The 12,588-nt window shown below is 48.2% G+C and overlaps 1 protein-coding gene across 1 annotated transcript in view; it reads left to right on the top strand.

Annotated features, from left to right (window-relative positions):
* The window catches only part of LOC105548007 (chromosome unknown open reading frame, human C14orf159), a 122,474-nt gene that overhangs the window by 62,684 nt on the left and 47,202 nt on the right, over positions 1–12,588 (top strand). The window contains exons 5-8 of the mRNA XM_011991815.1: positions 847–1,045; positions 4,186–4,336; positions 6,718–6,840; positions 12,058–12,261. Of these exons, the coding sequence (XP_011847205.1) occupies positions 847–1,045; positions 4,186–4,336; positions 6,718–6,840; positions 12,058–12,261 (677 nt within the window). The remainder of the gene's footprint in view (positions 1–846; positions 1,046–4,185; positions 4,337–6,717; positions 6,841–12,057; positions 12,262–12,588) is intronic.

The following is a 12,588-nucleotide window of genomic DNA, read 5'->3' as shown; positions in this document are numbered from 1 at the left end:
ACTGGGATGTTGTCCTCCATTACTCTAGCCCCATCACCTAGCATGTGCCTGACATGGAGGCATGGCTTAGTAAAAGAGTTTGGAGTGAGTAAAGAATAAGCTTGTAACCAAAGAAGTCTTTGAGCCCTACAGAAGAGTTTCCTCTGAGGGAAGAGAAAGGCGTCACCCACTGCTGGCACTGAGACGTTCCCCAAGACACATGTTCTCTGTCCCCTTGGGCTACTGGCCCTATCTCCATAGCAGAGAGGGCACCATTTACTTTTCTTCTTTTTTTTTTGAGACAGTCTCTGTTGCCCAGGTTGGAGTGCAGTGGCGCGATCTCGGCTTACTGCAACCTCCACCTCCCAGTTTCAAGCGATTCTCCTGCCTCAGCCTCCTGAGTAGCTGGGACTGCAGCTGTGTGCCACCGTGCCTGGCTAATTTTTGTATTTTTAGTATAGACGGGGTTTCACCATGTTGCCCAGTCTCGTCTTGAACTCCAGAGCTCAAGTGACCTTCCCGCCTCGGACTCCCAAAGTGCTGGGATTACAGGCATGAGCCACTGTTCTCGGCCACCATTTGCTTTTCTTGGTGGTTTGGCTTGTCTTGGATTGCGGGTATAGGAGACACACTGGGTGGGAGGTGGGGGTGTGCTCTATACATGCTGATTTAATCGTTTCTGATCTGAGGACATTTGAAGGATGCCAACAAGGCCCGCTGCTGAAAACTATGCTCCCTACCCAGGTGCCAGGGCTGGAAATTTCAGCACTAGACATCCTCTTCTCTCTCCACAGTCCTTCTATAGTGTAATATCAGGGGCCACAGTGAGGGTCTGGGGCCCTGCCAGCTTTCCCCTTGTGTCTACAGGGTGGACCGTCCCCAGTTCTGGAAATACGAGTTCGGTGCCTGCACTGGCAGCCTGGCTTCGCTGGAGCAGTACTCAGAGCAGCTGAAGGACATGGTGGCCTTCCTCTTGGGCTGCAGCTTCTCCCTGGAGGAGGCCTTGGAGAAAGCAGGGCTCCCCAGAAGAGACCCAGCAGGTCACAGCCCGGCGGCTGCATACAAGGTAGGGACACAGCCCACAACCCACAAGGGCAGAATGGCCTGAAAATGCAGATCAACTTACATCTTCCTGGGGCAGAGAGAACACGGGCACGGGAGGTGGAAAACCTAAGCTCCAGCCCCAGCTCAGCCACATTCTAGCTGTGCAGCCCAGGAGAAATGATCGATCTCTTTGAGTCAGCTTTGGTCCCACGCACCTCTGGGACCGCCGTGAGCACCCAGTGTGGTCCTTCTTCGTGGTTCAGTGCCGTAAACCAAACCCGCTTGGGATTTCTCTGGCTCCTTTAACTTCAGGCACCTCAGCAAGATTTTTATGAATCCTCACTGGCTCGGGTGAGCCTCAGCCACGGGGAATGAGCCTGGCTCTGTCAATACCCAGGGATTTGTGGCAGAGCCTCGGCCAGGCAGTTCCTCCTGGGTTAGGTCTCTGTCCAGAAAGCCGGGTCATGTTCCTGGCCGGAGGTTGCCTCTGGCAGTCACAAACAGCACAGCCGGCCTCTCTGGGACGTGCCTGCTGTGCCTCTTCCAGCCCTTACTTGTCAAGGTGAGTGCACTCGATTCCTTGGTTCCACAGACCCTTCCTGGACATCTGTTGGTGAAGTCTGCGAGTTCGCTGTGCTCCAGCGGTGGTCAGCCAGCATAAACAGCCAGGCTCCAGGTTTCTTCATTTATGGAGGACTTGGATCAGAGATTTTGTCTTGGACTCTGGGACATTTATTAAAATGTCTTGGTTTGGGCTCCTGCCAGAGAGGCCCCAGCTGCCTCTGATCAGAAACAAAGCTACCCATAGTCTGTGCTGCCCTCATGGGTGAAGTGTGTGCCCGAGCGGTTCTCTTGAAGCTAGGGAAGGGTGGGGATGGGACCCCAGCGGCTGGCGGGCACCCACGGCAGGCTCTGGCTCTGGAACACACCACTCTTTGTAGGAGGTGGGAGCTGAGAGGGCCCCATGGCTCCACACGCAGATTCTCATTTTAGATGAGGAAACCGAGGTCTAAAGAGAGAAAAGGACTTGCCCAAGTCCCAAAGCTCGATGGGAACCCGGAACTCCTGGCTCCCATCTGTACAATGTCAGTAGCAGAGATGTGACAACTAAATGATGCTTTGCAGTCACAGGGTCTGCTGATATGGAAGCTGTTTGTTGCCTACAAAGGTGCAAATAAGTGCCCATAGTAAGTGCTCAACACGGCCTCACTGACCCCGATGCTTATCAAATAACTTTCAGTCTAATATCGACCCCTCTGCCCGTGGGCTCCAGGGAGAGATGGCCAGGCAGCCATCTGGGATTCCACTGGCCACCCCCAGACGGAATGTGTCTCAGCCTTGGGGAGCACTGCCTGGGTCTGCCAGTGGCTCCAGCACGTCCCCTCTCCTGGGTGCTATTATGCAGACACTGCTGGCAGGCACCCTGAGGTTCCATCCCGCTGCCGCCAGGGTGGTGATAGCAAGCTCTTTAGGTGGTGGCCAAGACTTCACAGTGGATTACAGTCCTGGCCATGTCCTAAATCTTTCATAAGCTCTATTGCAGGCACCAGAAACCATTCAGAAGGTGGGGTAGGGGAGCGAAACACCAATGAAAGTCACACTGATCAAACCAGGCAACATCTGTTAAGGCAAGAGGAACCAGGCCATGCTCCATGGGGTCTGGGGACAGGCTTGTCGCTGGTGTGGATTCAGAAGGCAGAGTGGACACCAGCTCCTACTGTGATGTTCTCGGTTGCCTCCCTCTGCCCCTGATTCACCAGAGGCTGTTTACCTGTGGTCCACGGCCCTTGCAGTCCCTGGAAAAATTCGGAGGCTCCATGATACTGGATAGAAAAAAAAGTACATTTTTCTTTTCCCTCCCTTCCTCCCTCTCTCCCTCCCTTCCTCCCTCCCTCTCTCCCTCCTTTCTTTACTTTATTTTTATTTTTATTTTATTTTATTTTTGACAGTCTTTGCTCAGTTGCCCAGGCTGGACAGTGGCACAATCACAGCTCACCGCAGCCTCAACCTCCTGGGCTCAAGAGATCCTCCCATTTCAGCCTCCTGAATAGCTGGGACTACAGGCATGCGCCAGCATACCCAGCTAATTTGTGTTTTTTTGTTTGTTTGTTTGTTTGTTTGGTAGAGATGGAGTTTTGCTGTATTGTCCAGGCTGGTCTTGAACTTCTGGGCTCAAGCGATCCAACCTTCTTGGCCTCCCAAAGTGCTGGTATTACAGACACGGACCACTGTGCCCAGCCTCATTTTTATTTTCATAACCTCAACCCACATTTAGCATTTCCTTCAATTATGAATGTAGGCAGCAAACGGCTGTCATATCAGCAGACCCTGTGACTTCATGGCTGGCAACGGAAATCACAGATATCTTCATATCACATTAGAGTTCTTCCTGATGTCTCAAAAATATCCTATATGCTGATCACTACTTCAAAGTTACAATGATAGTCGAACTGGCATCTTGTTTCTTAGGCTGCTACTGAGGAAGCATGCATATTGTCTCACATTTTTCCTTTTTTTTTTTTTCTTTGAGATGGAGTCTCGCTCTGTCACCCAGGCTGGAGTGCAATGGCGTGATCTCGGCTCACTGCAACCTCTGCTTCCTGGGTTCAAGCAATTCTCCTGCCTCAGCCTCCCGAGTAGCTGGGACTACAGATGCGTGCCACCATGCCTGGCGAACTTTTGTGTTTGTAGTAGAGATGGGGTTTCACCATGCTGGCCAGGCTGGTCTCGAACTCCTGACCTCGTGATCCGCCCACCTCAGCCTCCCAAATGCTGGGATTACAGCTGTGAACCACCGTGCCCGGCCACATTTTTCTATTATTTGATAACTGTGCTTGCAGGATAATTGGTTTCCTTTGGAATCCTGTGCATTTTCTTGTATACAGTTAAAAGCATTACTTTGACCAGGGGTCCACAGCTGTACTAGTCTACCAAAGGGGTCCGTGGCACACAAAAAGTTAAGATTCCCTATTTTAAACCAGTAATTAGCAGCAAACTCCCCCTCTCTATGTCACATAAAAATAGAAGCTAATTTCTATAACAGCTACTCCTCCTTCATTTAGCTGCCTTGAACTCTTGGTGCTCAGAGCTTGGATCTGTGCTAATTCCATTTTTTAACATTTTCACTTGATTTTTTTTTTTTTTTTTTTTTTTTTGGGTCAGACAACAGTGCCTTGTGTTACCCATGCTGGCTTCTGCTGCCCTCTGGTGGTCACAATGAGGCCCATTCCCAAGGACAAGCTGGAAGGGCTGGTGCGGGCCTGCTGCTCCCTAGGGGGTGAGCAGGGGCAACCTGTTCACATCGGCGACCCAGGTCAGTGTCTCTCGCTCCTGCCCATGATCCTGACAGCCTCTCTTGGAGTTGGGCCTGAGGAGCAGACATGAGCTTGCCATGCTCCTGAGCTCCCACGGCTTGTCTTTCTTTTTACCAGGGGTCTCCAGGGGCAAAGCCCTGAACAAGGCTCAAAGGCTCCGGCAGCTGTCTCGGGGCTGGGCTTACAGATGCCCCTCAGGTTTAAAGGTGCCACCCTTGGCAGAATAGCCAATCTCACTGTGGTGTAAGTTTACATATATCATATCCTCTTGGGTTTTTACGGAGGCTTAATATATATAGGAAAAAAAGAAAAAATATATATATATAAAATGAATATATATTGGGTTTTGTCCACAATTCCTGGCTCATAGCTCCTAAAATTCTTGGAACTTCCAAATTGCTATATTTTGTCTGATAGGTTCAGGGTGGGGCTGGTCACCAGAAAGACTAAGGTAGGATTAGAGGGTTGGGACTTTCAGCCCCACCCCTCCCCCCAACCTCCAGGGAGGAAAGAGAGGCTGAAGGTCAAGCTGATTACCCACGGCTGATGGTTTAATCAATCATGCTCATGTAATGAAGCCTCCGTAAAACCCCAAGAGGATAGGCTTCAGCGAGCTTCTACATAGCTGAACACATGTAGGTTCCTAGAGGGTGGTGCCCAGGGAGGGCATGGAAGCTCCACGCTCCTTCCCCCACACCTCGCCCTGGGCATCTCTTTATCTGTATCCTTTGCAATATCCTTTTATTTTATTTTATTTATTGTTGAGACACACTTTCCCTCTGTCGCCCAGGCTGGAGTTCAGTGTTATAATCTCAGCTTACTGCAACCTCCGTCTCCTGGGTTCAAGTGATTCTCCTGCTTCAGCCTCCCAAGTAGCTGGGATTACAGGCGCCCACTACCACGTCTGGCTAATTTTTATACTTTTAGTAGAGATGGGGTTTCGCCATGTTGGCCAGGCTGGTCTTGAACTCCTGGCCTCAAGTGGTCTGCCCGTCTTGGCCTCCCAAAGTGCTGGGATTACAGGTATGGGCCACCGCACCCTGCCTGCAATGTCCTTTATAACAAACTGGTAAACATAAGTAAATGTTTCCTCAAGGTCTGCGAGCTGCTCCAGCAAATTAATCAAACTCAAAGAGTTTGGGTTTCATCAAACCCAAAGAGGGTTAATCAAACTGGAGGCCAGTTGGTCAAAAGTTCTGGAGGCCCAGACTTGCAACTGGTGTCTGTAGGGGGGTGGCCTTGGGGACTGAGCCCTCAACCCGTGGGTTCTGATGCTATCTCCAGGTGGAATGGAATTGGAGGGAACCCAGCTGGTACCTCCTGCTTGATGGTGGGGAGAAACCCCCACAAATTTGATCACAGGAGTTTTCTGTGTTGGTGACTGTTATTGTGGTGTGAGAGCAGAGGAAACACACCATTTAGATAGAGTTTTTTTTCTCTACACGCTCACCCACTGGGGAGATCTTTGATAAATGTAAAGCTCCTATGAACTTCCAGTGAATCTGGGGTTGGGGGAAGCCAAGGGTGGCAGCAGGGCTCTTTATCCGGAGATTTGAGCTCGAAGCAACGTCTAATCTGGGCTGCTATTCATTGGTATATTTGGGTAGGAGATGGCTTTGTTCCAAATGTTAATTTGAGCTGAAATCCATTGATCCCCAGCATATTAACTCAATTGACAGTGAGTGAATAGATCCAACATGAAGAGCCAGTATCAAGAAGCTGTGCAGGCCTCTTAGAGGGCCTGATGAGAGTTTGAGACTGGGCCTTGGATGAGGGTCCAAGTTTGGTATATCTGAACTTGCTCAGCTGCATAACCAACAACATTAGACAGAACCTACCCTTTTGTGAAAACGCAGTCAGTACTTGCTAGCTTCATCACATGAGGGTGATTGCAGAGCCGCCCACCAGGATGGTGTCTGCTGAGGAGTTTTATCATTAGTGGGGATGGATTGGGCCCAGCACATCCATCTTTGCTGTCTTCAGGATTAGGTTGCTGCTGGTAGTCAAGCAGCTGAGGTTAGGTGCATGAGATGTGACCTAGCCTGGACCAAGGTCAACCCCCCAAGGCTGGCTTTGGTAGCAGCCGGCATGCACAATGAGAGTACTAGGCTCAACGCACCCACGGATCCTTCCAGAAATCATGCCGTGAAGTTTGAGATTCTGTGTTCTGAAACCAGCACTCCACATGGACTGTAAATTATGGAGAACCCCGAGTTGTCAAAGCCTCAATCCCTATTCTCCTTCACCTCTTCCTCAAATACCATTTACAATAATCCTGCAATTTGAGTTTCTGTTTTAGAGAAAGAACCATAAACTACTCAACCAGTTCTAATTGGATGCTGCCTGCTGAGGGAATTACATTTTCCTTTTCCATCTGCAGAGCTGTTGGGAATCAAAGAGCTTTCCAAACCTGCCTACGGGGATGCCGTGGTGTGTTCCCCAGGGGAGGTTCCAGTGTTCTGGCCTTCTCCACTGACCAGTCTTGGAGCTCTCAGCAGCTGTGGTATGTTGGGGCATACTGGGGCAATCGCTCTGCCCTAGGATGGAGCCCAGTGGGGTCTAGTTCTTGAAAGCATATTCTCGCAGTACAATGATTTAAAAATAAAGCCATAAAACAAAACACAAAACAGAGGCCTATAGCTGCAGTGATTCTCTCTCTGGATTCCTTCTTTTATTTATTTATTTATTTATTTATTTATTTATTTATTTATTTATTAAGACAGAGTCTCACTCTGTTGCCAGGCTAGAGTGCTGTGGTGCAATCTCGGCTCACTGCAACCTCCAACTCCCTGGTTCAAGCGATTCTTCAGTCTCAGCCTCCTCAGTAGCTGGGATTACAGGCACGTGCCACCATGCCTAGCTAATTTTTGTATTTTTATAAGAGACAGGGTTTCACCATGTTGGCCAGGATGATCTCGATCTCCTGACCTCGTGATCCGCCCACCTTGGCCTCCCACAGTGCTGGGATTACAGGTGTGAGTCATCATGCCTGGCCTGGTTTCCTTCTTTTAATCCCAGGGCTGGAGCACTTTGTCTTACAACTCAATTTTTTTGTCGTCGTTGTTTTTTTGGTCTTGTTGAGACATAGTCTCACTCTGTCACCCAGGCTGCAGTGCAGTGGCACGATCTCGGCTCACTGCAACCTCCGTCTCCTGGGCTTAAGCGAGGGAGGCATGCATGCCTCAGCCTCCCAAGTAGCTGGAATTACAGGTGCATGCCACCACACCTGGCTAATTTTTGTATTTTTAGTAGAGACGAAGTTTTGCCATGTTGGCCACGCTGGTCTCAAACTCCTGGCCTCAAGTGATCCTCCCACCTTGGCCTCCCAAAGTGCTTGGATTACAGGCATGAACCACTGCATCCAACCTTAAATATGTTTTGATTAAATGTATTTCCTTCCTTCCTTCCTTCCTTCCTTCCTTTCCTTCCTCTTTCTTCTTTCTCTCTCTCTCCTTTTCTTTTCCTTTCTTTTCTTTCTTTCACAGGGCCTCACTGTATTGCCCAGGCTTGAGTTCAGTGGCATCATCATAGCTCACTGCAGCCTCAAACCTCTGCAGTCAAGTGATCCTCCCATCTCAGCCTCCCAGGTAGCTGAAACTACAGGCATATGCCATCATACCAAACCAATTTTTAGAATTTTTTTGTAGAGATGGGATCTTGCTACAATGTCCAGGCTGGTCTCAAAGTCCTGGGCTCAAATGATTCTCCTGCCCCGGCCTCCTGAGTCATAGGGATAACAGGCAGGAGCCGCTACTTCAGCTGTTTTAATTAAACATATATTTTTATCTGCCGAAGCATCCCAGCCCATTCTAGCAGGAAAACTAACCTTTAGCTTGGCTTTTTGAGACATTTTGGAGATTGATGGGGCCTTGAAAACAAAGGTCAAGCCAAGAAATGTAACTAAACAAGTAATTTCCCATGGTATTTGCAAGGTGATTATAAACAAGGCCTGCAGCAGTACATTTTTTCCAAAGCCTAGGTGATATTACAATGAAGAGACACACGAGGGCGCCCTCCCTAGCTCACAGTACGATAGGAAGGGGACAGAAACATGAAAAATAACAGCCATTGCAGACCATGGTCATGGACACTGGAAAATTCTGGCCAGGCCAGCCACACTTGCACTGTAAGCATAGAATCTAGTGTTATTTTAATTTATTTTGAAAGCATTCATGAGAGTTCAGCTATCAGAATGGCCTCATGCAAGGGAAAGATCATCCCTAATGTGGTGAAGAGGCATGGCTGCCAAGATCTACAGGATTCCATTCGTTCGTTTATTTAAGTACATGTGTTGAGAACGTGCTGTGTGCCAGGCGTGCACCCAGGCCTCGGGACTACAGTGCTCCATGGGACAGGATGGAGTCCTCTGGGCGCTCATGGTCTTTTCTGAGTGTGTGTGTGTGGGCAGTGTGTAGACACATACACTCACGTTTAGTAAACGTCCGCCAGCCCACTGGCCTCACCACTTTCCCACCATCAGCCTTGGCAGATGCCCTGCAGAGGAGATCTCACTGCCATGGGCACCCCAGCATGTTCCAGCCCTTTAATTCTGACAGCAATAGCACAGTTGATCATAGATGAGAACAAATGACATCAGACAAGGACAACCTTGAAAACCTTGAATCATTCTCAAACTTCCTTTTTTTTTTTTGAGACAAGGTCTCACTCTGTCACCCAGGCTGAATGCAGTGGCACGATCACAGCGCACTGTAGCCTTGACCTCCTAGACTCAAGCGATCCTCCCACCTTAGCCTCTGGAGTAGCTGGGACTATAGGCATCAGGCATGCACCATAGAGATGGGGTCTCACTGTGTTGCCCAGGCTGGTCTTGAACTCCTGGTCTCAAGCGATCCTCCCACCTCAGCCTCCCAAAGTGCTGGGATTATAGTCATGAGCCACCATGCCTACCTTGAACTTCAATATTTAAACTTCGATTAGCAATATATTATTTGCTGCAGACCTCACAACTGATGGGGACAAAACTGTGTCATGCTCTGAGCTGACTGTTCTGACGTGTAGCTGGCTTTGGAGTGACCAGTTCTAGGTGCCGTTCAAAACACAGACAAGCGATGATTACATTCTTCAGATTCATGACTTCTTTCCCTTACACGTCAAATCGAAAAGTTATGTATCTATCAGATTTTTATTTTGAAGTGCTGGCTGACTCTGGCTTTCTATTAAATATGAAACTTTAAGCCAGGCATGGTGGCTCATGCCTATAATCCCAGCACTTTGGGAGGCTGAGGTGATTGGATCACTTGAGGTCAGGAGTTCAAGACCAGCTTGGCCAACATGGTGAAACCCTGTCTCTACTAAAAATATAAAAATTAGCCAGACATGGTGGCACACACCTATAATCCCAGCTACTTGGGAGGCTGACACAAGAGAATTGCTGGAACCCTGGAGGCAGAGGTTTGCAGTGAGCTGAGATCGCGCCACTGCACTCCAGCCTGGGTGACAGAGCGAGACTCTGTCTCAAAAAAAAAGAAAAGAAAAGAAAAGAAACTTTATTGTTCCTGTGAAATCCAGTATTTACTCAATTCACATGTGCATTTGTTGAACACCTATTATGTGCAAGGCACTCTGGGATCCTGAGATGCATGAGCAATGGTCACTCTTCTCCAGGAGCATACAGCTGAGTGGCGATGAGTACTCAAAGATGATAATGACACTGAGGAAGGCAGAAGAGGTAAATAGTATGGTATTAAGCACTTAATGAGCCAGGCACAAGAAACTAAGAATGAGTAAGATACTGTGTGATTCAGGCCAGGCTCCATGGCTTATGCCTGTAATCCCAGCACTATGGTAGGCTGAGGCAGGAGGCTTGCTTGAGCCCAGGAGTTTGAGGCTGCAGTGAGCTTTGTTGCACCACTGTACTCCAGCCTGGGCAACAGAGAAAAAGCCTTGTCTCTTTAAAAAATTTATATATGAGGCTGGGCGCAGTGGCTCACGCCTGTAATTCCAGCATTCTGGGAGGCTGAGACAGGAGGATCACCTGAGGTCAGGAGTTCAAGACCAGCCTACCCAACATGGCAAAACCCTGTCTCTACTAAAAATACAAAAATTAGCCAGGCATAGTGGCACACGCCTATAATCCCAGCTACTCAGGAGGCTGAGACAGGAGAATTGCTTGTACCCGGGAGGCAGAGGTTGCAGTGAGCCGAGATCGCGCCACTACACTCCAACCTGGGTGGCAGAGCAAGGTTCTGTCTCAAAAAAAAAAAAAAAGTGTGTGTGTGTGTGTGTGTGTATGTATATATATATGGCGGATACATATATATACACACAGTGGATACATATATATGGATATATATATATATATGGTGTTTGTTCAATTATGCAAACCATCATTTATTGAGGGCTTACTCTGAAATAAGCACTTGGCTGAATACTTTTTAAAAACTTATTTTTTTTTACTTTTTTAAACCACATGAGTGTGCTAAACACTTTTTTTTTTTTGAGATGTGGTATTGCTCTGTGGCCCAGACTGGCGTGCAGTAATGCAATCTCGACTCATTGCAGCCTCTGCCTCCCAGGTTCAAGCAATTCTCCCACCTCAGCCTCCCAAGTAGCTGAGATTACAGGTGCACCACCACGCTGGGCTAATTTTTGTATTTTTGGTAGAGGCAGGGTTTCATCATGTTGCCCAGGTTGGTCTTGAACTCCTGACCTGAGGTGATCCACCCTCCTTGGCCTCCCAAAGTGTTGGGATTACAGCCATGAGCCACCGTGCCTGGCCTGCTAAACACTTTTACGTACATTTTCCAGTTTCTTTCTGACAACAGCCATATGAGGCATTATCATTGCTTTACAGTCAAAGAAACAGGTTTAAAGAATAAAGTCGGGCCAGTCGTGGTGGCTCATGCCTGTAATCCCAGCATTTTGGGAGGCCAAGGTGGGCGGATCACCTGAGGTCAGGAGTTTGAGACCAGCCTGGATAACATGGTGAAACCCCGTCTCTACTAAAAATACAAAAACTAGCCGGGCGTGGTGGCAGGTGCCTGTAATCCCAGCTACTCAGGAGGCTGAGGTGGGATAATCGCTTGAACCCGGGAGGTGGAGGTTGCAGTGAGCCGAGATTGTACCACTGCACTCCAGCCTGGGTGACACAGCAAGACTCTGTCTCAAAAAAAAAAAAAAAAAAAAAGAATAAAGTCAATAAAGTCACATCCCAAATTCAAGTATATTCACAATGCTAAAACCACTTCTTAATAACTATGCTATAGTGTTTCACATTGCCTGAAATCTAACAAGGAAGAGTCTTTAAAGAATAAAATTAACATAAACGAAAACAAAATGTAACTGCCATAAGGAAAAATAGAAACGATGCTCACAGAGGGTTCCAAATCTAACGTTTGCTGGAAAGCAAAGCAAGATGGCGTCATGAGTTTTAAGAATCCAGTAAATACTTCCTGACCTCCATGGGTTAAATTGATGGAATTGCCTAGAGCTCTAGCTACAGCTGTGGCTGTATCGCACTTCTTTTCAACCCATACTCAACTCATCTTTACTTTCCTAGAGATTAGAGGCAGCTGTGTAAATGGAGCTCGATGTAGCCATCAACCAGCTCATTCTGACCTTGGTGCCAACAGGTGGTATAGGGAGTGCTTAGGCTGAGCTGATGACCAGGCGCCACCTTGCCTATCAGCAGTGGGCTAGATGAGGGTAGGCTGGACTCGATGAAGTGGCTGGGCTCAGATCCTCCTGTTGTGTGTTTTAGAGACCCCACTGGCTTTTGCCAGCATCCCAGGCTGCACAGTTATGACTGACCTGAAGGATACAAAGGCTGCAGCTGGTTGTCTCACCCCAGAGAGAATTCCAGAGGTCCATCACATTTCCCAAGATCCTCTGCACTACAGCATCGCGTCAGTGTCCGCTTCTCAGAAGATCAGAGAACTAGAGTCTGTGATCGGCATAGACCCAGGTAAGAAACAACGCATTTGCACCTGGAGAAACTGACCACTGACATAATTTTCAGTGAAAAAGGCAGGATGCAAAATGTCTCCACAGCATGATTTTTTAAATGTTGATACTGCATATAAATCTCAAAAGGACTAAAATTAAATACACCAAAATACTGACATTGATGGTCTCTAGGTAGTGCTATTATGAGTGTTTTTTTTTTTTTTTTTGAGACTGAGTCTCACTCTATTGCCCAGGCTGGAGTGCAATAGCGTGATCTCGGTTCACTGCAACCTCTGCCTCCCGGGTTCAAGTGATTCTCCTGTCTCAGTCTCCTGAGTAGCTGGGA

Source organism: Mandrillus leucophaeus, unplaced genomic scaffold (assembly GCF_000951045.1).
Source record: "Mandrillus leucophaeus isolate KB7577 unplaced genomic scaffold, Mleu.le_1.0 Scaffold4, whole genome shotgun sequence".
NCBI lineage: Eukaryota > Metazoa > Chordata > Mammalia > Primates > Cercopithecidae > Mandrillus > Mandrillus leucophaeus.
This window is presented reverse-complemented; position numbering and strand designations above follow the sequence as displayed.